The following is a 21,780-nucleotide window of genomic DNA, read 5'->3' as shown; positions in this document are numbered from 1 at the left end:
ATCTTTTGCATTCTAAAGAAAAGTTTTTTGTCTTTTTCGTTTTCACAGAAAGATATTTCGTTTTCATTAAAAAAATTAATTTTTCCAAAAAAAAAAAAGAAATTAAAACAGTAAATTGTTCTAAAAATCTTTAATTTCTTTTGTAATACTTTATGATATTTTTTAAATTACATGAGTATGCTGCAAATTATTATTATTTTTTCATTTCGAAACTAAGCACTAGATATTGCAGTGAAAAACGATAACGAAGAAAGTTCTATGATATAATTCAAGTGGTCCGCTTTTTCATTCAACTCTATGCTTCAGCATGAAGTATCTCTTATTAAAGCTAATTAAATTAAAAAATTCAATAAAAAAATGCATCACGCACGAAAAAAAGATGTACCACAAAATCTATGTAGATCAGTGCATTGTCTCTGAACTCGCCAACTTTCTTATTCACTGATTAATATTCATCGCGGACAGTAACTGTAAACCAAATTCATGACTCGCATTGAAAATCTGGAGAATTAGAGAAATCTCAATTTTTTTGCGACAATGAGGTCGTCTGTAACATCTAACCAATTAAGGAAAGCTGGAGTTCAGGAGAGTTTGGCCGACGCCATCGCATTTACAATTGACATGATTCCAATAGCTTCAGAGATATTGCAAACAAATTACTACCTCATGAAAAAATTGAAATTTAGAACAGCTTTTTTTTTTTTTTTTTTGCGTACAACAAATTTGTTTGTTGTCGAGTGAGAATTTAGATCTGTATTTGGAATGTAGCAAAAAAAATGCATGACACTTTTATGATCTTTGTAGAATTTGACATATCAGTTGGGGTTAAAATGTTACTTTATTATGTCCGAATAGTTATATTTTTATCATTTTTTTCACGCCCTTGAAAATTATTTATGTTTTAAAAAAATTTGCGCATTTCACTGTTACTGTAAAATTAGATCCATTAACTGCCTTGTTGCCGTTATTTTAACTGGAATAAATCGCGTTTAGAAATTGGATTCCAAGTAAGTATTAAAGATTACTCAAATAGATCCGTAGTGTAGCCTTTATTAACATACCAAGGGCCAATCCAGGATTTTTTTTCTCGCTACCTATTTTTGTGAAAGTATTGCATCATTCTATTTTTGTGAAAGTTTTTTTTTTTTATCATCAGCACTGTTTTTGTGAAATTTTAGAAAGAGGCATCCTCATTTTTGTAAAAGAGAAGTAGAATAAGGGAAATTTTAGTTCCAAAAGTGTAAATGTCATTTAGTATTATTTTTAACAGGTTTCGTTTTTTTTTTGGGGGGGGGGGAGCTAAAAACCTAAGAAGTACAAAAAATACCATCGTAATTTCAGCTTAATGGGCTATGTACTGTGTACAATATAGGAAATTATGAGAAAAACGGGTTCCCAAAACAGATGTTGAATGATTGCGACAATATTCCATAAATACACTTTATCGAGAAACAGCTAAAAATTAGTTAAAATACTACAAAAAGGTTTCTATTTAAGCGATTGTTCATATAAACCTGCTTAGAATTTTATTTTATGAGTAAATTTTGTTTTAAACTGAGAAACAAATTTTATATTTTAAAATGCGAATTTTTGAAATTTTTGAAGTATTTATGAAGTTACTGATCTTATTTCTTGATTTTTGTGAAAGTACCGATTTCAAAACAAGATTTTTGTGAAGGAACCGCAAAACGGTAGCAAGACCCTTCTAACAATCAGATACTCGCTACAGTCACTAAATATCTAAAACATGGGATACAAACCCTGTATGGAAAGACTCTCATTTTCAGCATTACCACTTTTCAATCATTTAAAACCACGTGGCTAAAAGTGCACTCTACCTAAAAGTAACACCTCTAATTTCGGTGTATAATCAAGATATAGTTTCAATTGGACTAAATCATGCTTCCAAATTGGATTCCAAGAAAGCATTAAAGAGACCTCAAATCGATCTGCTGTGCAGCCATTATTAATACTTAGTCGGGAATTACCCTTTTCACTATCGGATACTCGCTACAGTCACTAAATATCTAACACATCAACCACAAAATCTGCATGGAAAGACTTTCATTTTCAGCGTTACCACCTTCCGATCATTTAAAATTATGTGGCTTAAAGTGCACCCTACGTAAAAGTAATACCCCTAATTTCAGTACATAATCAAGCGATAATTTCAATTGGACTAAATCGTGCTTAGAAATTATATTCGAAGAAAGCCTTAAAGAGATCTCAAATCGATCTGCTGTGCAGCCTTTATTAATACTTCGATGGGAATTACTCTTCTCACTATCAGATACTCGCTACAGTCACTAAATATCTAAAACATCGACCACAAAATCTGTATGGAAAGAGTCCCAGAGGAAAAACAATTTAGTATCCGCGTTTACCATCTCAGGCATGTCTAATCGCCCCTCAAAGTGAGCATCAAATATCCCTCGGTTTCTTATCGGACGTGCGCACGTAAACTTTTCTTAAGTGTTTAAAAAACGGCATTTAAGATGCGGAATTTTGTCCGCACGTAACTGCTATCCTGAGATAGTTTCACTGGGGAGCGGTTTCGTGGGGATCATTATGTTCCACGGTAATGACGACACGGATTCGTTAACGGCCTTGTTGCCAATTATGGGAGAAGAAATTGCAGTTTGATTCGCATTCCTTTCGCTTTCGGAAAATAAGGAAAATCTTACTTTTTCCCTTGCATTTTCGAATGGTTTTCTCATTAAAAAGTACATTAAATTTTTATTTGGACCGTCTTGCGTTATGGACATGCAGCCCATCCTTCTCTTACTGTATAAGCTGGCAGATTTTTGATGTAGGTGCATGATAAAAATTCAAGAAACGGCTTTTGTAAAACGATGATCTTTCTACATTGTTAGACTCGTACGAAGTGCCATAAACATTTATCGAATGCTTTTCTTCCAGAAATGAAACATAAACATATTTTTTAAAAAATGCATTGTGTATAGAATTAGATTGACAAAGCGGACAATTTCATTCCTTTCACGATGCATTTTAAAAGTTCATTCTGTTTTTTTTTTTTTTTTTTTTTTTGTTTGTTTAAATTTATTCGGTTAAATGTTAAGTTCGAATGACATAAATGGTCTTATATAATGATATAAGTCGTTACATCACATGGGGGGGGGGGGGAGGTAAGGTCACCAGTAACTGACAGTCGAAAGTTTGAATTTAAATAATAAGAATTTTAGGTGTTCAAACTTGATGATGCTGCGACCCATGAATACGGTGCAACCATGTAGTGTTATCAGAGTGAATTTTATGAGCCAGTTGGTATCTACAAGGCAGTGGTTTAAGGTTATAAACAGCCACCACGAGGTCTGCCGGTGTTTTATGTTCATTTGAATTTATTAAGGTTTTAGATCTAAAAATAAAGAACTGTTGCACATTTTGAAGAGAAAATGGAAATTCTGTCCATTACTCATCCTTTTCCTCATCGTATCTGTTACTGGGTATCATCAGAATTGTTGGTGGCTGTTACTGGGGGTCAAACCTTTTTTCGAAATAGAGAAGTAAAAATAGAATTAACTAATTCAGAGGATCCAGAAGCAGCCAAACTTAGATGAGATGTAGTTGCATGAGAGAAAAATAGTTTAAAAAGTCTAAATACATTAAAAGGCTCGGAAAATTGAGTTAACCTGAGAGCGATGTCTTAAGCATGTCTGTTACTGGCGCCGTTACACTAATTGTTTTCCTAATTGTCCTAATAATTTGAGAAGTCAGTCGATAACATTATTATAAGAACATTCTCAGGTAACCTCCCCAGACTCGCCGTCGCCTGTACGAGACACTAAACAACACTTAAAGGTTTATAAAAATGTCTCAATGCTGCACAAAATTAGTTAGCTTTTTCACCAGTACATGACAGTATTGAAAAGAAATTGTTTTATTGTCTGATTTGTTTTCATAGGCCGTTTACAATTAAAAAAAAGTATTTTCTGATTTAAAAACATTAAAAAAAATAACAAGCCCGTGAATTGAGAAGTGTCCCTATTTTTAATTTATAGTAGAAAACTAGTAAACATGCAACTGAATTTCTTAAATATGATTTATCATGGGAGATTGTCCGTTTCAACTCAAATCGTTATTTTTTTTTATTTAGAACACTATTTATTTTTATGTTGCTCCTTCAGGAAACACTATTTTTCTTTAAAATGAAATTAAGATAATTTTTTAAACAATTTTTCTATTTTTGTGTGTTTAGAACCAATTAATATGAATTTTATTTTTTTAATTTATCATTTATCTTGCATCTGAGGAGGATAAGAGAAATATCTAAGAATATTGTCCTTGAATCGAAATTTGGAAGAATTGCTCGAGAATATTATTTTTCTCATGAAGTGGCATCATTTATTTTATAAAAGTAATATTCAATTATTGTCTAAGTTTCCAAATAAAATTATTTTTATCTTAATTTACCTCTTATAACAGTATTTTTTTCAGGGGAAATTTCTCTATAGAAAGCAAAAGATTTTGGGCTGTTGAGTACATCAAGTTGGTAGGGAAATGTACTAAATAAAGTCATTAAAAAGGATCATTAATAGACATCAATGCAAATGTGCATAATGAAACTCCATTAAACAAAACTTATGTTTATAGACACTATGAAAAAATTAAATAGTCCTCAAATTCAAATCATTCTGTTTGTTGCAGTTTTCATGTATGAGTATTTCATTCCACAAAATTTGCATTCATACATAGTATTTTTTCAACTTTTCGATTTTTTTTCAAACAATTTCTAAGCCTAGTTTTCTAAAAAAAAAATCTATCGGTATATTCTTCATACATATTTAAATGGATAACAATGCGGAGCTGACACACGTGATTCAATTCAGAGATTATACTTGAATGCAAAAAATATATATGTACTAACTATACATTTGAATACAAATAGTCTACAAACAATATCAGGGATAACGCTAAACTGCATAGAGGCTACTAATCCTTATCAGGGATCTAAGAAATGTACTTAACACCACATTTAACAATTTTAAATATCTACATTAATAATTTTACCTATCTTTAAAGGAGATGGCGTCATTTTAAGACTGCACTCAATATCGAATACATCAGTTTTTTAATTCTATATGTAAATGCTTTTATTGTTTTTATTAATTCATGTAATCGAGACATCCTATTTCTGTTTTGTTTGACTCGAGGGTTATTTTTGCCGCATCCTTCCCAAGGTCACTCCATTCAACCTCACCACGATGTAAAAAGTCGTGTGGGAAAAATCTGATTCCATCTTTTTAGTTGCCCCGCCGCAAGCTGTCGTGATTTAATGAGTCGGCGGAAAAGTCGTTTAGTCGTCGCGCGTCAAAGAAACAAAAAAAAAAAAAAAAAACTCTCCTGAAATAAGAAAAGTTTTCGGTACAGATTAAATAAAAAAAAAAACCCTCGGCATTTTTTCACTATTGCAATTCAAAGTTTATTAGATAATGAGTCATTACAATTTTAAAAACAAACTGCTCTTCCCTTGTTCTAAATCAATTTCAGAGATTTAATTTCGGATAAATATCATGATTGTACCAATTAAATGCTTTAAAGTTTTGATGACATTTTATTCAATAATATTCAGTAAGAAAAAAAAACTTGTTGCATTTTTTTAAAAATAATTTAGTATTTGCTCTATTCTGTGGTTGAAAATCTAGTTCAAGAGAAATTCGCAAAGCACTTGAAAGGTGCAATTTAGATTTTTTTTCGGGAGGGAGGGGGGGGGGGGTATTTCTTAAAACATCCACTAACAACTTCACCTTCATTGCTCATCTCTGACTTTTTTTAATTGCACTGTCTTGGTAATTTGGAAAAGTACTCAATTTCTTTTTCCATATTTTGTAATTAGAAGTCAAGAACCTCTTAAGGTTAAGAAATTGAACATTCACAATTTTACTAAAGCAAAATTTACACAAGTTTTTTGTTTAAGAGTCGTATTATAAATTACTGTCGCCTTGAAATTTTCCCCAAAGGTCGTTTTGAAAAAGGTGCTAAGTGGCCGTCCATAAATGATGGTACACTTTTCTTCAACATCTTCAAACGCCCCCTTCTCCCTTTGTCCACAATGTATCACACGTGATCTTACTCCCTCTTTTACCCATGTCACATGACCCGACCCGGTAATTTTCATCAAAATATTTCCATTAAAAAAGTGTGTCATATCTCTTATTAACCCCTCCTTCCCGTTGTCACAATCCGTCACACTTTCACGAACTCCTCGTCCCCTCAAAGTGTGACATCATTCGTGGACGACACCTAATTAGGATTTTCTGAATAACTCGCCTTCCGTCGTTATGAATCTTTTTTTTCCTCTGTAAAGGAAATGATATTCTTTCGTGTTTTCGATGGTTTTGGTTTTCATCTCAAATGTCGTCTTCTTATCTTAATACTATATGCACCTTATAAATTCTGAGTGTTTTACGAAAACTGTACGGATATCAAATCGATTCACAACATGCATTCTACCAAAATAAATAATAAAAATAAATAAAAACAAAAACTCCGACACGAAATGAAAACAATGATTCATTGCTTATTCAGAGCTGTACACAAACGAGTGGTCACCATGACGATAGAATCGGCTGCTGCGCATGCGTCAAAGTCAAGGTTGCCGAGTGACCTTTCTCGGAAAGAAAAAATAATAGGGCCGTTATTTACTATTTATTGTTAATTGAATGGGCGGACAAAACGTTTAGGATAAAATGATATCCGTTTAGTGACAACAGGGTTGATTGTACGCGTTAGCACGGATGTCGTGCAATGCGATAGCGGATGAGGAGAAAATTTATTCTGCAGCGAGGAATGCAGCCAGTGGTCAAACAAACAGCTTGTGAAAAAGATTCTCAGGATTTGAAACGGGGATTTCAATTTTATCACAAAATACATGCGTAAATCATTTTCGTCTGAATAAGTTGGCATTGAAAGTGCGTTCTTGTAGTTTTTTTTCGGCACATTGGAATGTGGGAACCCAATATTGCAAATTCTTATGAGCTTGAAGCTGTGTCAGATATGATGTATCTTGGCGACGATTTGAGATTGATACCAGTTGATTTGCTTTGGCGACATTGCAGCATTTAGATTATCTAAATGGCAGATGATTGTATTTTTTACAATAAATGAACTTAATCATGAAAAAAAATGACTTAGATAAATATACGCATGAATTTAACACTTTATGCACACATATTTAATACAAAAAGCTCGTACAAGCTACCGCTAAACATTAACTATAACTCATTCAGTTGGATCAATACTGTAAAAATTTGAAGTATTCCATGATTTTTTTTGACCAAAACATTTTTACCTTTTTAACCTAGTAATTCTTCATTTGGTGGAGTAAGGAAATATTTAAAAGGGGAAAAGGACTTTGAAGAGATTTTATTACGGATATTTATTTCGAAATAAATACTGTTGAAAATAAAAAAAAATGGAGGTTCAAGTGGAAGTAATAAAAACCAGTTTTTCTATGAGTATTTTTATTCAACATGTAACTAATTTTGAAAAGAATAAAAATCATTTTAAATATAAATTTTTTTCGAAAATTCTTCGTAACATCTCTTGCTATATGATTTTTTGTTCTTATTTTATTTTATTTTATTTTTTCAAAATTAAGTAAGACTAAACTAAACTGTTAAAAGAAATCTAATTAGATAATAGGTACTGAATTAGAGTCAAAAATTTTCAGGGATAATTTCCCACATGCACCAGTTTTGGAGTTACAGTGGCCTTTTTTTTTCTTCTTTTTTCAGTACAGTAAATGAAGCTCGGGATGAAAAGACCTTTTGCGGTAATTTCTTTCCTTCGAATTAAATAAAAGTGAAAACATTACAAAACATGTTTCAATTTTCATTGAAAACTAACGCAAAACCACACTCAATTTGCAGTGAAAATGAGTATTTTTTCTCGTTGATTTTTTTTAATTGCTATATTTTGCACTTTTTCCCCTTTTCCCTTGTTATATCGTAAAATGTTCAATACCAAAATTTCATAGACGCATAATAAAATTTCTAGATATAAAAAAAAATAGATTTAGTTTCTAGATAGATTTTAGGAGGTTTCTAATGATGAATAGATACAACAGCTCAACAACTAACAAAATCCTCAGGAAACGTAAATTCAAACGACTTACACGTAAAAGGAAATACTCTCAGACGCATGCTAAAATAAAACAATTTCATTTGTACGTCATTACTTTAACTGTAGAGTAAATAAGAAGAGATAAAAGCAGTCGAAACTGTTTAGTCAAGTACGGAATACACTTTCCAAAGAACTCCAAGACAGTAAATGAGGAAATGGAGGAAATTAACAGCGGAAGCGTAGCATTTATACTCCATGTACATAATTTTATGCAATTTCATGTAAAAGTAAACTCTGATATCCATTGACGTTGAGTACAAACAAAACTAGTGTACTATTACACCACTACTTTATCTGCCCACGTATCACTTTAATAGATATGCCAGGTGTTTTAATATTTGAGGACAATCATATTCTCAAAACCGAAGCCAAGTGGAAAGTACCTTGCTTTTTTTTCTTTGCACGTGAGTCAAGTGAGTAAAAGGCGCGGTAAGGTTAAGCAGCTGACCCTCAGGAAAAAATACAAGGTTCTTCGCTACTGCGAAGAAACAAAGAGAAGTAATGTTAATCAAAAGACATTAAAAGTTACATCGAACTGAACGAGCTTACATTTATACCCACATTAACTTTCTCTCAGTTTATTTTGGAGGCATATGAATCAGTTAGAAGCAAAGGAATGTAAGTGGACATTTTAAAGTTTTGAGTAAAACGTGCTTAAATTTCCCGTCCTAAGTAGGTTATGATTGAAAAGTTTTTCCAAATCATGTTGTGTAGTAGCACCAACTATTTCTTGCCCAAAAACAAAGGAGAGTTTCACCTACTGTTAGTACTGATTATCTCCAAATTTTCAATTTTGGCACTTACACCTCTTTGCTTTTCACTGTCTCATACATGACTTTTTTCAATTTTCAAAATCGTAATGTGTCTCTTTTAGGTAAAAAAATATTGTCCAGTATAAAAATGTGAGCACAATGTTCACGTAAAATTAATTCATTTAGATTATTATGCCTTATGTTTCAGCCAATTTTAACTGCTAATAATTTTTTTTTAATGAGGATTTGCGTTAAGACATCAAGCTTGTTTTTTCAGTATGTATGCGTACAAACGTAGCAGAAACAAAGGATAGAACTGAATTGCGACAAATAATTCTCTAAATATAAAAATTCAGGACTATTTATAGTTCAAGATGCCGACAAATGAATGAATACTTTTTTCATTCTATAAAACAATGCATAATATAATATTAAGATGTTTATTGTTTTGCATCCAATAAGGTTAAAAAGGGAAAACCATTATAAGTTTGGAGTTACAGTTCGTAGAGGAAGCACTAGCAATGTTTTTGTTTCGTACACAACATCAGTTCTTCTGATAGAAAGCAAAAAAAGCGCGTATGCTTCTGTGAGGTAACAATTAAAGTAAATAGAAACATATAGACAGCCCTAACTGCAAAAATGTTACATACGCGAGCTTTGAGATTATATGAAACCCATTTATCAATACGTAGAACAGCAAGCCTCGGGATGTAAGTAATCCGAGTAAAAAGCTCATTAGTTCTGCCGATTCCTAATTGCAGTGACAAAAAATTGACCTTTGTGTCAAAGTCGTGTGACGGTCACATAAGTGACAGATGCAAAACGTCACTCTCAAGTGCTTAACTGGTTACAGCAGCTTACGATTGTCAGTTCACGATGACGCAATGTGGCGTAGCAGTGATCTTCTCACAATGTCACAAATTAACTGTTGCAGCGATGTCTTAGTGAAGCCACATGAAACACGTTCACAATGTATTAAGGCCTGACTCCTGTGAGGCGTCACATCAATTTTGTCACTTCGTGACGCCACGATCGTGACTCGCAGTGACGAATTTTAACTTTGCAGTGATATATTTGTGCAAACAGGGGTGTTAACACGCAGATGACACATTAACAGCAATCTTTTCACAATTCCAAAATGTCACTCTCAAGTGTTCAACTGGTTACATCCGCTTACGATTGCCAGCACACAGCGACGTCAAAGTGACATTGCAGCGCAGTTCTTACAATTTCAAAAATAAACTGATGCAATGACGTCTATTAAAGTCACATGAAACAAGTCAAAATGTATAACAGCATTATTTCTGCGAGACGTCACAATTCAGTTAAACTTCGCGACTGTCACATTTGTGACTTGCAGTGATCACTTCTAACTTTCCTGTGATACATTTGGCGATCCAGGGGAGTTATCCTAGCAGAGGTGCAGATGATTAAGAGATTTAACTCCAAAGCACTTCAACTAAATGTTTACTTGACTGCAGGTCTACAAAATAAATACTTTAGATTCAAGGAGGGAACAAAACATCGTTGTTAGTCATCCTCCAAACAAGACGCCATTTACAGAATCGGCTTTCTCGCAAGGACGTAAATATGGGTGCGGTCCCCTATTGTTGAACCCGTTCATAGGAAGAGTTGAGGACACACAGCTCCTTACCGGATCTTTATTACGTCAGGGGGAGGGTGCTTTTCCAATCTCTATTACAACGGCAACAGACTTCACAAACCCACATTTATCCATCTCCTTGAGATGGTTATTATCCGAAATGCGCAGGGGTTGGACTGCTTTTTTTATAGCAAGATTCGGCAATGACCTCTACGATTACCTTGGAACAGCAATTCATTATCTTACCTCAATAACGGACATATATGGGAAACTTAGTTGCGGAAGATTTTAGTGGGAAAAATAAATCCACTTCCATACCACTATTACTATGTCGATTTAATGGTATATCTTGAGTGAAAAACAAAAACAAAAAAAAAAAAAAATCTTAGGATGAAAAGCTTTAAATGAAAAGTTCTTTGTCTAATATTTTCCTTTTCTTTCTTGATTATGAATATCAACCGAATATAAAAAATGCTTGAAATTTTTAGGCAAAGCACTAGTGCAGCCATAATTTACATTAAGGGGGGGGGGGGAGAGCATTACAATTCTTTCCATGTATATAAAATATCATGCATGGATTAGCATTATGGATCAAAATTGAGGACTCGGCGGGAAGAGGTGGTTGATCTCTTAAACATCCATCGCTGCGCCTCTGATACAAAAAAAAATTGGTTTCATTTTCGTTCTGGGTTATTTAACTGCTTACATTGAAAGTCTAAAACTAAACACTTCCTACGATTGCGGTAATTGAAACAACGGCATGGATGGAGTAATCTTATTAGCTCACAATCCTTCCTGCGCCACTAATAAAAAAAATAGTTGATTATATTATAAACAAATCAACTAATTTTTTTAATTAAGTTATTTTTTTTATAAATAAAAATAATTAGTGTTATTTTTAATGTTTATAAATAAAAATAATAAGTATTAAAATTATAAATTATTATAATTTATAAAATTATAATCATTTATAATTTTAAAAATTATAAATTATTTATTTATAATTTATATATAAAAAATTAGTTGATATTCAGTCGTAGAAAAAGTTAAGACTTTCATTATAAGCATATTATGATTTATTTTGTGCTTATACTGAAAGTCTTAACACTTTCTATGACTGAAATAATTGATGAAACAGCACCAATGGTGTTATTTTCAGTAGCACAGCAACCCTTGCTGCGCCATTAATAAAAAAAAAAAAGATCGTTTAATGGTTTATTTAATGCTTATATTGATAGTCTAAACACTTCCTGCGACTGTAATTGAAGAAACGACACCAATAGATTTATCTTTAGTAGCACACAACCCTTGCTACACCAATGATCGAAAAAAAAAAAAAGAATTTAGTTGATTATGTTATGGTTTATTTAATGCTTATATTGAAAATCTAAACACTTCTTTACAATTGAAATAATTGAAGAAACGGCACCAATAAAGATACCTTCAACAGCACACAAACCGTAAGAATTACCGATTTAAAACTCATAACATTGCCTGGAAGTAGAAAAACTATCACGCGTTCCTTCATTTTATAATTCCAAGGTTATGTTCAAATCATGACCGAACCATTCCGAGATCTTTCCACCCACACAAGCCCATTTCGCAGGCCATAGACCCCCGTGTTTACGGATGTGCTGGACTTGGAAAATGGTACTATTGACTTCCAGCTGAAGTACGATGGGCTGCTGAAACCAGTCATTTGCACCGGGGGATCCCTCAACTGTCCATTTCCCATTTCAACACGAGAAGAGGAATGTTATTGTTGGTATCTTCTTTGGAGGGTGTTGAATCGTTTTGACTTTTGAGCAGTTTGGTGCAAATGCTCATGCTGCCTGCGGCTAAGAATAGTCATAACGAAAGTAATGATATGTAATCATCGTGGGTTTCGCATTTCTATAGCTGGTTACTCCCCGGAAGAAGTAACTTAAGCACGTGGATTGGAGTCGTTTTTCATGGCAAGAGAGATTATAAACTTGATGTTATTTACATCTATTTAAATGCCGACCAGTTGCGTGATATTTTTAGATCATATGAGGCAGTGAAAAGTAAAAGGATCAAAGTGCCAAAAATTAAAAATTTGGGAGATAATCAATACAGAGTGTAGGAGAACTTATCCTCTTTTATGGGGCCAGAGATGGTACAAGTAGCCTTGGTGAGTTCCTGCTAAGCATGATTTAGAAAAATAATTCAATGAACCTAGCTCTGAACATTAAGCGCATTTTATTAGAATCTTTAAAAAATCTACTTATATTTTTTTTCTTCTCACTGCCTGACGTGTCAAACATACGATTTCAAAAACTTCATAAGAATCAGCTTTACCAAATTTGGAAAAACATGAACTTATAAAAGACACAGATTGGCATAAAAAAAAATTAATGCAAGAACTTTGAGCCTGTACACTTTTTTTCATTAAAAGATTGTTGTACATTAGTGTATAATTTTGTACACATTTTTCTATTGCAGTAAGATAAATAAATTGCTAGCTATTGGTCCTAAAAAATGAATCTGGCCATTGATGAAGAAGTATTACATAAAAATGCTTATAAAAGGCAAGGAGAAGGTCTTGCTTATAACTTGAAGAAGTATTTAATTTTAAAATTAAAATTATGCTACGAGCAAGAGTTCAGAGAAAGATACACTTTTCGTAAGAACAAAATTTTACCCAACTCTCGATCAAAACCTATATTTTCTATCGTAAAAATCACTCTTTCAGAATTAGAAGAGAACGAGCCATTTTATTTATAAATATTCTTTTTGAAATTCATCCAGTTTTCAAAAAAAGTGGATGGCCGATATTCAGGTTTAAAAAACAAAATAAATCTATTGTTGAGAGGAATACAAGTTTGTTCATCCTCAATATTAATCAGCACACGGAGTGAAGAGAAACCTGTTAACATGCAATGGTGTCTGACTCTCAGTTCTACCCGGAAAATATTTTTAATGGGCTCATAATATTGAAATGAGAAAACTTCAAGTAAGATAAGCTTTACTATCAGACATGATTTAAAAACTAATTTGCATGTCTCAATTTTTTAAGAAACAAAATAATGAAACGGATGAATAATTGCAGTAAGATTTGCTCCCTTTTGCTAGAAGAGCGATTTGGATAAACCGGTGCTTTTAGAAAAACAAGTAAAATGCAAAAGTTTTGTATGGTGAAGGAATATTTTTCTTCGCTGTAAGGATTACATTTTCTTTTTAATTAAATGCTGGAATTGTATGTCCGTGACATACAATTCCAGCTTTCAACAGCGCAATTACCGTTTAGCAGTAGGCTGCTGGAAATAATATTTAAAGAGAAAGAAGTTTTGTATTGCTTCGTTTTGTGAGATGAACACTGCATACTCAGAAATGAACTTACGTAATTGAATGAGAAAGGAAAAAAAATGGAAGCGTTAACATGAAAGTATCATTGAAAATTCAGATAATTTGTTTTCAAAATACTTTAAAACATTAAGTTAGATAAGTATATTTGCTAAATGGGTAGAAAAGGTTTAGCCCGTTATCTTTTCATATTTTCTTTTTCTACGGATAAAGCAAGAAACTGGAATTTAAAAAACTGATCTCCAGAAAAAAAAAAAAAAAATCCGTAATTTGACGAATGTTCCAATTATGCTATTCTAAGGAATGTTTGCAGCACTATTTCTGCCGTGAGCAGGTAAACGGCAGTATCTGCAGAAAAGAGTTTTTGAGATATTTGAAGAAATATGCGTTGGATTCAATTACTAACAATAGGAAAATGTTGGAATTAGACGTTTTTTTCGCGGTTTTTTATCAGCGGAAACCGAATAAGCAAGCTTGTACAATAAAGCTAAAGTACAACACATGACGGAAAAAAAATTGCAGTTGCTGCACGGCAGTATTGCTTCTTTTGGCGGGTAAAACTGATGTTGCTGTGGCTCATGAAAAAGGTTCAACCATCTAGTTTTATCATAGCGAATTTTTTGAGCCAGTTGACATATACAAGGCAGTAGTTGAAGGTTATGAAGCCACCACAAGGTCTGCCTCCTGTTTCGTGTTCATTTGAATTTAATAAGGCTTTAGTTCTAAAAATTAAGAACTTTAGCACATTTTAAAGAGAAAAGGGGAATCGTGTCAATTACTCATCCTTTTCTCATCCTATCTGTTACTGGGTATCATCAGATTCAGTGTCTGCTACTGGGGGGGGGGGGGTCGGACCTTTTTTCGAAATTGAACAAATGAAAATAGAATTAACTAAGAGGATTCAGAGGATCCAGAAGCTGCCAACGTTAGATGAGATGTAGTTGCATGATAGAAAAATAGTTAAAAAAGTCAAAATACATTAAAAGACCCAGAAAATTGAAGTAACGTGAGAGCGATGTCTTAAGCATGTCTGTTACTGGCGCCGTTACCCCTAATTTGTTTTCTAGTAAGCAGTTTTTGATTTTTTTTCCTCCACCCCCCCCCCCCCTCTTTTTTTTGTTTCACCCTTTTCCTTTTTTACCTTCTTTTTTTTGGGGGGGGGGGGTTGGAAGGGGCCCGGCGACATGGGGCCCCGCCTTGCCTTGACTCTCTGCGTTCCTGACCATTACGTCATCAGATCAGTTGTTTTACTGCTGCCTTTTTACAATAAATACCCCGAATATTTCCCTAATCTTGTTTTCGCAACGAGTATTAGCTATGTGGGAGAAAAAATGTTTTTCTCTTTATAATCGTAGCTCTGGTAGTACGAGTGATGTCAAGAGCGGGAAATAAGCCGATACTTATTGCGGAAAACAAGTCTGACGTAACTTAGCGGAACCACATAATTCCCGAAGCATGCTCTAACAATGGCCGTCACGTATACTCATGTTAAAGAACTGCGAAAATGACGGACGTTAAAAATGATAGAAATGTGTGGAGGAAATCAGTTTTCGAACAGCCAGATAGGTTCAAAACAACTTTGTTTTCAGATAGGAATTTCAAAAAAAAAAAAAAGCGCTTTTTTTTGTAGATGATAGATTTTTCTTTTCAACGCATCAAAATATGAAAACTTCGACTGCTGTGGGCAGGTAAAGGGGAGTCAATGAAAAAATTTCTTTCTTTCTTTTTTTTTCTTTTTTAAACACCTTTGCCATCTATTGTACGTTTGCTTTACTGCGCGAGTGTGCTCTTTTGGTTTCCTCTAAAAGAAAAAAGTGTCCAGGCACAACATTTCCCTATTGTAAGTATTGAATCCAAACCGCTTTTCTTCAAATATCTTGAAAATTCATTTCTGCAGATACTGCGGTTTACATGCTCACAGCAGTGTACACTGTACATTGTCAAAATATAAAAGAAAACTAGTGGTGCCCGCACGGCTTTGCTCGTAGTTGAAAAATTAAAAGGTCATTCGGTTCACCTGTATATTTACAAATAATGGATGACGAATTTCACGCTAATTGGCTATGTTCATTCGTTCTCCCATTCCACGTCATGATAATTTCGTAATTTACTTGTCCATCTTATGATAATTTTACTCCGGAAAGCGTTCTTAAAATTGAAATAAAAAAAGAACAAAATCAAATTTTCGAAAAATAGCTTGGAGGTGCACACCCCCATGCTACAAACTAACTTTGTGCCAAATTTCATGAAAATCGGCCGAACGATCTAGGCGCTATGCGCATTACAGACATCCTACAGACATCCAGACAGAGAAACTTTGAGCTTTATTATTAGTAAAGATGATGCTTATATTTATTTCAGCTGCTTTCTTTGAAAACGGAGTGAGTCTTTTTTATGTTACATGGCTACATTTAAGTGCTTGTATTTTTATAATAATTTTATTTCGGTAAGTTAAGCCACTAATTTCGTGTTTTTAATGTATCAAATTGATTCAACGTCAAAATGTTATCGTTTTTACAAAGTAATAGTTAAAAAATATAAACGTTTAATGACCTCAAATGAACTTTCATCACTTTAAAAGTGAACAAAATGTGAACCCATGCATTCTGAAACATAAAATGTGAGATTCTAGTTAAATCGAGCCATTTTTAATGAGATACGTTTAGTATCGAAAAATTAATAAATAAAAACTAAAAAGCTTTACGCAATATTTTGCGAATAAGACCATATAAATTACTTTAGTTACAACTTAGTATGTGCCATTTTTAATTTTTAACATTAAGAGAAAACCTTTCGAACGAAATTTTTATGTATTTAACCGTGTTGCCATTTAACCGGTGTGTCAACATTTATAAATGAAGTAAAGAAATGACGCAGGAACTAAATACTAAGTTCTTTTGACGGAAAGAGGGCTTGCACTTCTTTAAAAGTAATGATATTTGTAGTTTCTTAACTGCATAAATTTATATTGGCCTTAGAGGGAAATTTTGCAGGAATGTTTTGGAAACTATTCAAAGATAAAAAGTAGCACCTTACGTTCATTGTTACCATTCTTGAGGAAACTTTTTTTTTTCAAAACGTACCTACTACTTTTAAAGATAAAGATTCAGTAAAGAGTTACTGAATGCATTTTTAATTACTGTCGTACTTTTAGGCTTGAAGCTTCAATGAGTACTTTAAGGAAGTGAATATTTAAAGGCATTCTAAAAAAAAAAAAAAACATTATATCGATAAACTTGAGAAAATAATGACTCACAAATGCTTCAGATTTGCAAGTAACCCTTTAACCATATACAGTAGAACCTTTCAATAAGGGACACTAAGCGGACCGGACAATTTGTCCCTTAATTAGAGGTGGTCCCTTCTTCGGAGGTAGATGAATTCATGCATGCTGTGTTAACTCTGTATATATTTTTAATAAACGTAAACTAAAAACATTTAAGATTAATTACGGAAAATGTTACTTATATGTATATAAAATAAAAATTCAGAATTATTCAAACTGAAAAAAAAAATTATAATATAATTGTATCTAAAACTTTGTAGTGTCAAATGTTTGTAACTGATTATCGAAAATTACAATTTGGAATTATGTGTTACATGGATTTGTTTGATGTCATATAATTTACAATGTGAAAAATTGTCATCATATTTCATATTTTCTATACGAAGCTTGCAATGGGCATTATCTGTTAGGGCTTAGCCCTTTTGAAAAAATTGATGAATGGGGGAAAGCATGAATGTTAGTCTCAGCAATGAATTTTAGAATACTTATTTGTGTATTTTCCTGTTGATGTTAAGAAAAATTTTTACCAGTTAATTTTTGGACAAAAAGGGAACTTTGAGTTCCTATAGATTAAATATTTCTAATGCATTCATACATAAATTTTTTGCTAATTATTCTCTGTGACTGTCCCTTAAAAGGAGTGTCCCTTAATGAGAGGCAAATGCATAGACATCCTTATTCAAAGGGACTGGGACTAGAAAAAGTGTCCCTTATTCAGAGTTTTCCCTTAAAGGAGTGCTAGTATGTGAACTTTGGCAAGTAAGTCTTACTAGTGCAGCTTTATTCGAGCGCATAATATATTTTGCAAGTTTACGCGTTATCTCGATGCTTTCCACACATTCAATTTCCTCCATTCAATTTCCATTATAGTATTTTTTCTATAATGAATATCCACAGCAAAAAATGTTTTAGCTGATAAACTGTCAGAATTTTTTTTTCTATTTTATATTTGTTTTTTGCCAAAAATAGAGAATGAAGAAAAGAGAAATAATAAAAATATTCACAAAACATTTAAAACATACGTTTTGGAATCGAATGTTCAGGGAATTAGGTTGCGTATATCATCGTTACGTCTCCCAAACCCAGCATGTGCAGTAAATCCTATCCTTCATATTTTCTTTTCTGTGACGAAAAATTTTAAAATCCGGCAAAAATTTTACAAAAGAAAAAAAAAAGCGTCTGCAAGCGAACTATTGAAAATATATGCGTGAAATATTGCGCGTTATATTATGAAAATAAATGTCAGACCTTGTTTATTACGCTAACTACCATGAAATTAGAATTGAATACAAAGTTTGATTTGAAGAAAATTTAAAATAGCGTTTTTTCTCCCTTTCTCGAACAATTTGTGCAAATGCTCATAGCACATTTTGGGGGCACAACGACCTAGATGCATGCGTTTTTTTCTAATAAAGGAAAAGGCCAATAAGGCAGAGAACATTCGAAGTTCTTGAAAACTTCGAATCTGTTCCGATCAGAGGTGATGTCCTGTGTCCATTATCCCTTCAAAAGCAATTGTGCACTCTCTCCAAACACAACAAAGAATCCCCAAGAATGAGAATCCACCATAAAGAGAGAAAAATGCATTAAAAACACCCCTAATAATTTCAATAGCGCAGTCTGCGCCATGACCACTTCCCCCTATTGTGCACACCAGGCTCGGATAGAGATAACTAGAGCTGAAAATTTAATTTTTTCTGAGCAAAAAAAGTGAAAAATAATTTTCAATATGGGATTCGTAGTGGGGTTCAATTGGCAGTATTATAATATTGTGGTCCGAAATTGGAAAACGATCCAACACATGAAAATTTGGAGGAGACGGAAATGGAAAGGATTATTACTCAGTCGGCGGGGGGGGGGGGGGGGATCGAGACATTTTATAGTACAAGATAAGTAAAACCTGCTAAAGATGACACGTTATTCAAGTCTTATGTGCTCAAATATCAATGTTATAATAACTTGAAAATGCTTTAAAAATTAGCAATTATTTCTAACATCACAACTGAAATTACAATAAAATTCTTCTCTCTCTTCTCTTCAATATTTATAAAAGGAATCTCTTCTTTTATAAATATTGTATCTGAGACATTAAAATAAGCAGATACCAAAAAACATAAAAAAATTAATTGGGATGCTTTTTGTGTTGAGATACACAACAAACTACGTAAAACAGGATGTTTAAATAAGTTTTTAAAATACTTCTAAATAATAATATAATGTCAAAAATAAATCAACCATGATGCTGATTGGAGAATAGCATGATTGATTGACCTTTTTTCTTCTTTTTTTCACTTTTTAACAGAACAATAGACAAGGAAACAAACTGCTTCGGTGTACCAATTTCTCGAAAGTTCTAACGCAAAAAATTCCATATGGTATGTTTTGAGCATATACATTTTGGAGCGTCTGAAGATTATTTTTAAAAAATCTCGAAACGGTTAGTTTGATCTCTCTCTTAAAACCTTTAACAAACTTGAACGATGTATAATAATGAGGTTCTGTTTTCTTCTCGCAGTGGACTATTTTAGAGCACAAGAAGCTATGGACATTGTCCACCATCACTGAAATAGGGTATTAGGAAGAAGAATTTATAATAAAATTGAGTTAAGATAGTTTTATTTAAGGTATATTAATGCGTGATTATGCAACATTGCCTTAAAATTTATCGACAAAATTTATATATTTTTTGAATATGTATTTACTTCAATACAAAATATTGAACTGATTCTTTTTAATCAGAAGGTCATATCGTCGGCGCTCTGGCAGAAGTCATTTAGTCAATAGAAAAATAAAGAAATAAATTTAAAAAAAAATGAATCACTGCAAGTAATTATACTTTACACTTTCTATGGTGTAAAATAATTATACATGTTAAAATTTACATAAATAAACTTAGTGTAACAATTAGGAGTCTATAAAAAAGGTTTTGCTATTTTTCACAACGATCAAAGAGTTGAAATTCAGTGAAATAGCCAGAGAAAAATTTCGGAGGGGAATATTACTAGGTTTTCGTGATGATATGATTGATTTTAGTTTTTTTTTTTGTCAAAAAAAAAAAAAAAAAAAAAAGGAAAAATTGAGAGTTTTGGAGGGATTTTTGTTTTCAAATTTCTCCGTTTGAATACGCCTCTTTTAGAGTGACCAATGTTCAAAAGTGGAATTTTGGACTTGACGCCGACAATATGATATTAAATTAAAAAAAAAAAAAAAAAACATTTTTTAAATAAAAGCAAAGGTTGCTATGAGCTACCATATATTTTACAGAATTTTAATTTACAGTATTAACTTTTCAATAAATTGTAAAGCAAATAAACAAAATTAAAAATTGACTTACAATCTCTTTTCTCAAGCTGTCCATGGCAATATCAAAACTTGAGCGACATTTCCTTAGAGGATATCCGTCGAATGTGTTATTATAATCACTAAATTTAGAACTCATTTTGGCAGCATCGTCAATTTTTGGGGTACTATGGCTTGTACTGGTATTATCCTCTTTGGAAAATTCCACATCATTGTTCGAAGTACGGTTGTTTCCATTTGTTAGAACGTCAGTTACACTGTTATTCCTACTAGTTTCGTCCAATTTGGTTTCAATTGGAACTAGAGTACCTTGTTCATTGTTCGATACATTGGTTCGATCCTCACATTCGGACTCGTTAAGATTTCTATTTACATCTTGAAGCGACGAGGCAACAGTTAATCTGTCTCCCTGGAATGAGCAGGGATCTTGAGGTACATCACAAATACTCCATCTCTTTTGCATGTTGGCAGTTCGTTCCAGGCGTTTCAGGTAGAACTCTCGACACCTACGGGCGACTGTGCCCCTAGCAGGACTGCAGCGCGCAAAAATAGGGGAAGGCAGGGGCGAAGGCCCCGTTTCACTATCACTGCTCATATCTGAAAATGATCTATGATTCTTTTCAGCACATATGACTGGAAGTCTTGAAGACAGTCGTCAAATTGTGGAGGAATATCCAACACGATCAGTCACACAGAAAGCATACTTGCACCAAGATATTTTGTGTCAAGCAATCCATCAAAATATCTGCATGCTGAATAAAGTGAACAACTTATTAATTTGCGATTCTCTGCCGCCTGGGGAAAGAAATAGTATCATCTAAATAGGAAAAATCCTTCGACTAAAAATTTTAACTATTTTTCATGAAAATATATAATAATTAAAACACAAGTCTTCACTTCCAACTTTTATCAGATACAGGATGATTTGAAATTTTCCCACGCCGCACAGTTTTGTCCGATGACCACACACTCCTGCTAAAACGTGTTTACTTGTCGCGTCGGATGTCAACTGACCGCACCACTCTTCGAACTGATACAAGTGGTTCTGTTTTTCCGATTCAGTCGCGAAGGAACCTGTCTCGCGCGCGGCAAATGGTTGCCACACAGGTGAATTACGTCGCCAAAATCTTAGGGTGAATTCTCGCCAAGTATGTTCCTGGACAGCAATTCTCAACCGATGGGCCAGCGGACCGGTCCGCAGAAGTTTTTGCTCGTTCACATTGAAAAAAATTTCCTTTTTTTTTAAAAAAAAGATAGAAAAGAAAACACGATAATGAAAAAAAATCCTAAACGCCATCGTTTACGTGAATTTTGTAATTAATTTCCATAGTTCTCTATTATTTTTGGCAATGTGTATTATTTATTTGTAATTA

The 21,780-nt window shown here is 33.1% G+C and overlaps 1 protein-coding gene across 1 annotated transcript in view; it reads right to left on the bottom strand.

Annotated features, from left to right (window-relative positions):
* Window positions 1-21,418, bottom strand: part of LOC129216178 (uncharacterized) — a 120,271-nt gene extending 98,853 nt beyond the window's left edge. The window contains exon 1 of the mRNA XM_054850357.1: window positions 20,442-21,418. Coding sequence (XP_054706332.1) covers window positions 20,442-21,002 — 561 coding nt within the window. The 5' untranslated portion in view covers window positions 21,003-21,418. The remainder of the gene's footprint in view (window positions 1-20,441) is intronic.
* Between the last annotated feature and the right edge of the window lie 362 nt (window positions 21,419-21,780).

This window comes from Uloborus diversus, chromosome 2 (assembly GCF_026930045.1).
Source record: "Uloborus diversus isolate 005 chromosome 2, Udiv.v.3.1, whole genome shotgun sequence".
Classification (NCBI taxonomy): Eukaryota; Metazoa; Arthropoda; class Arachnida; order Araneae; family Uloboridae; genus Uloborus; species Uloborus diversus.
Note: the sequence above shows the minus strand (reverse complement) of the source record. Positions and strands in the feature narration are given on the sequence as shown.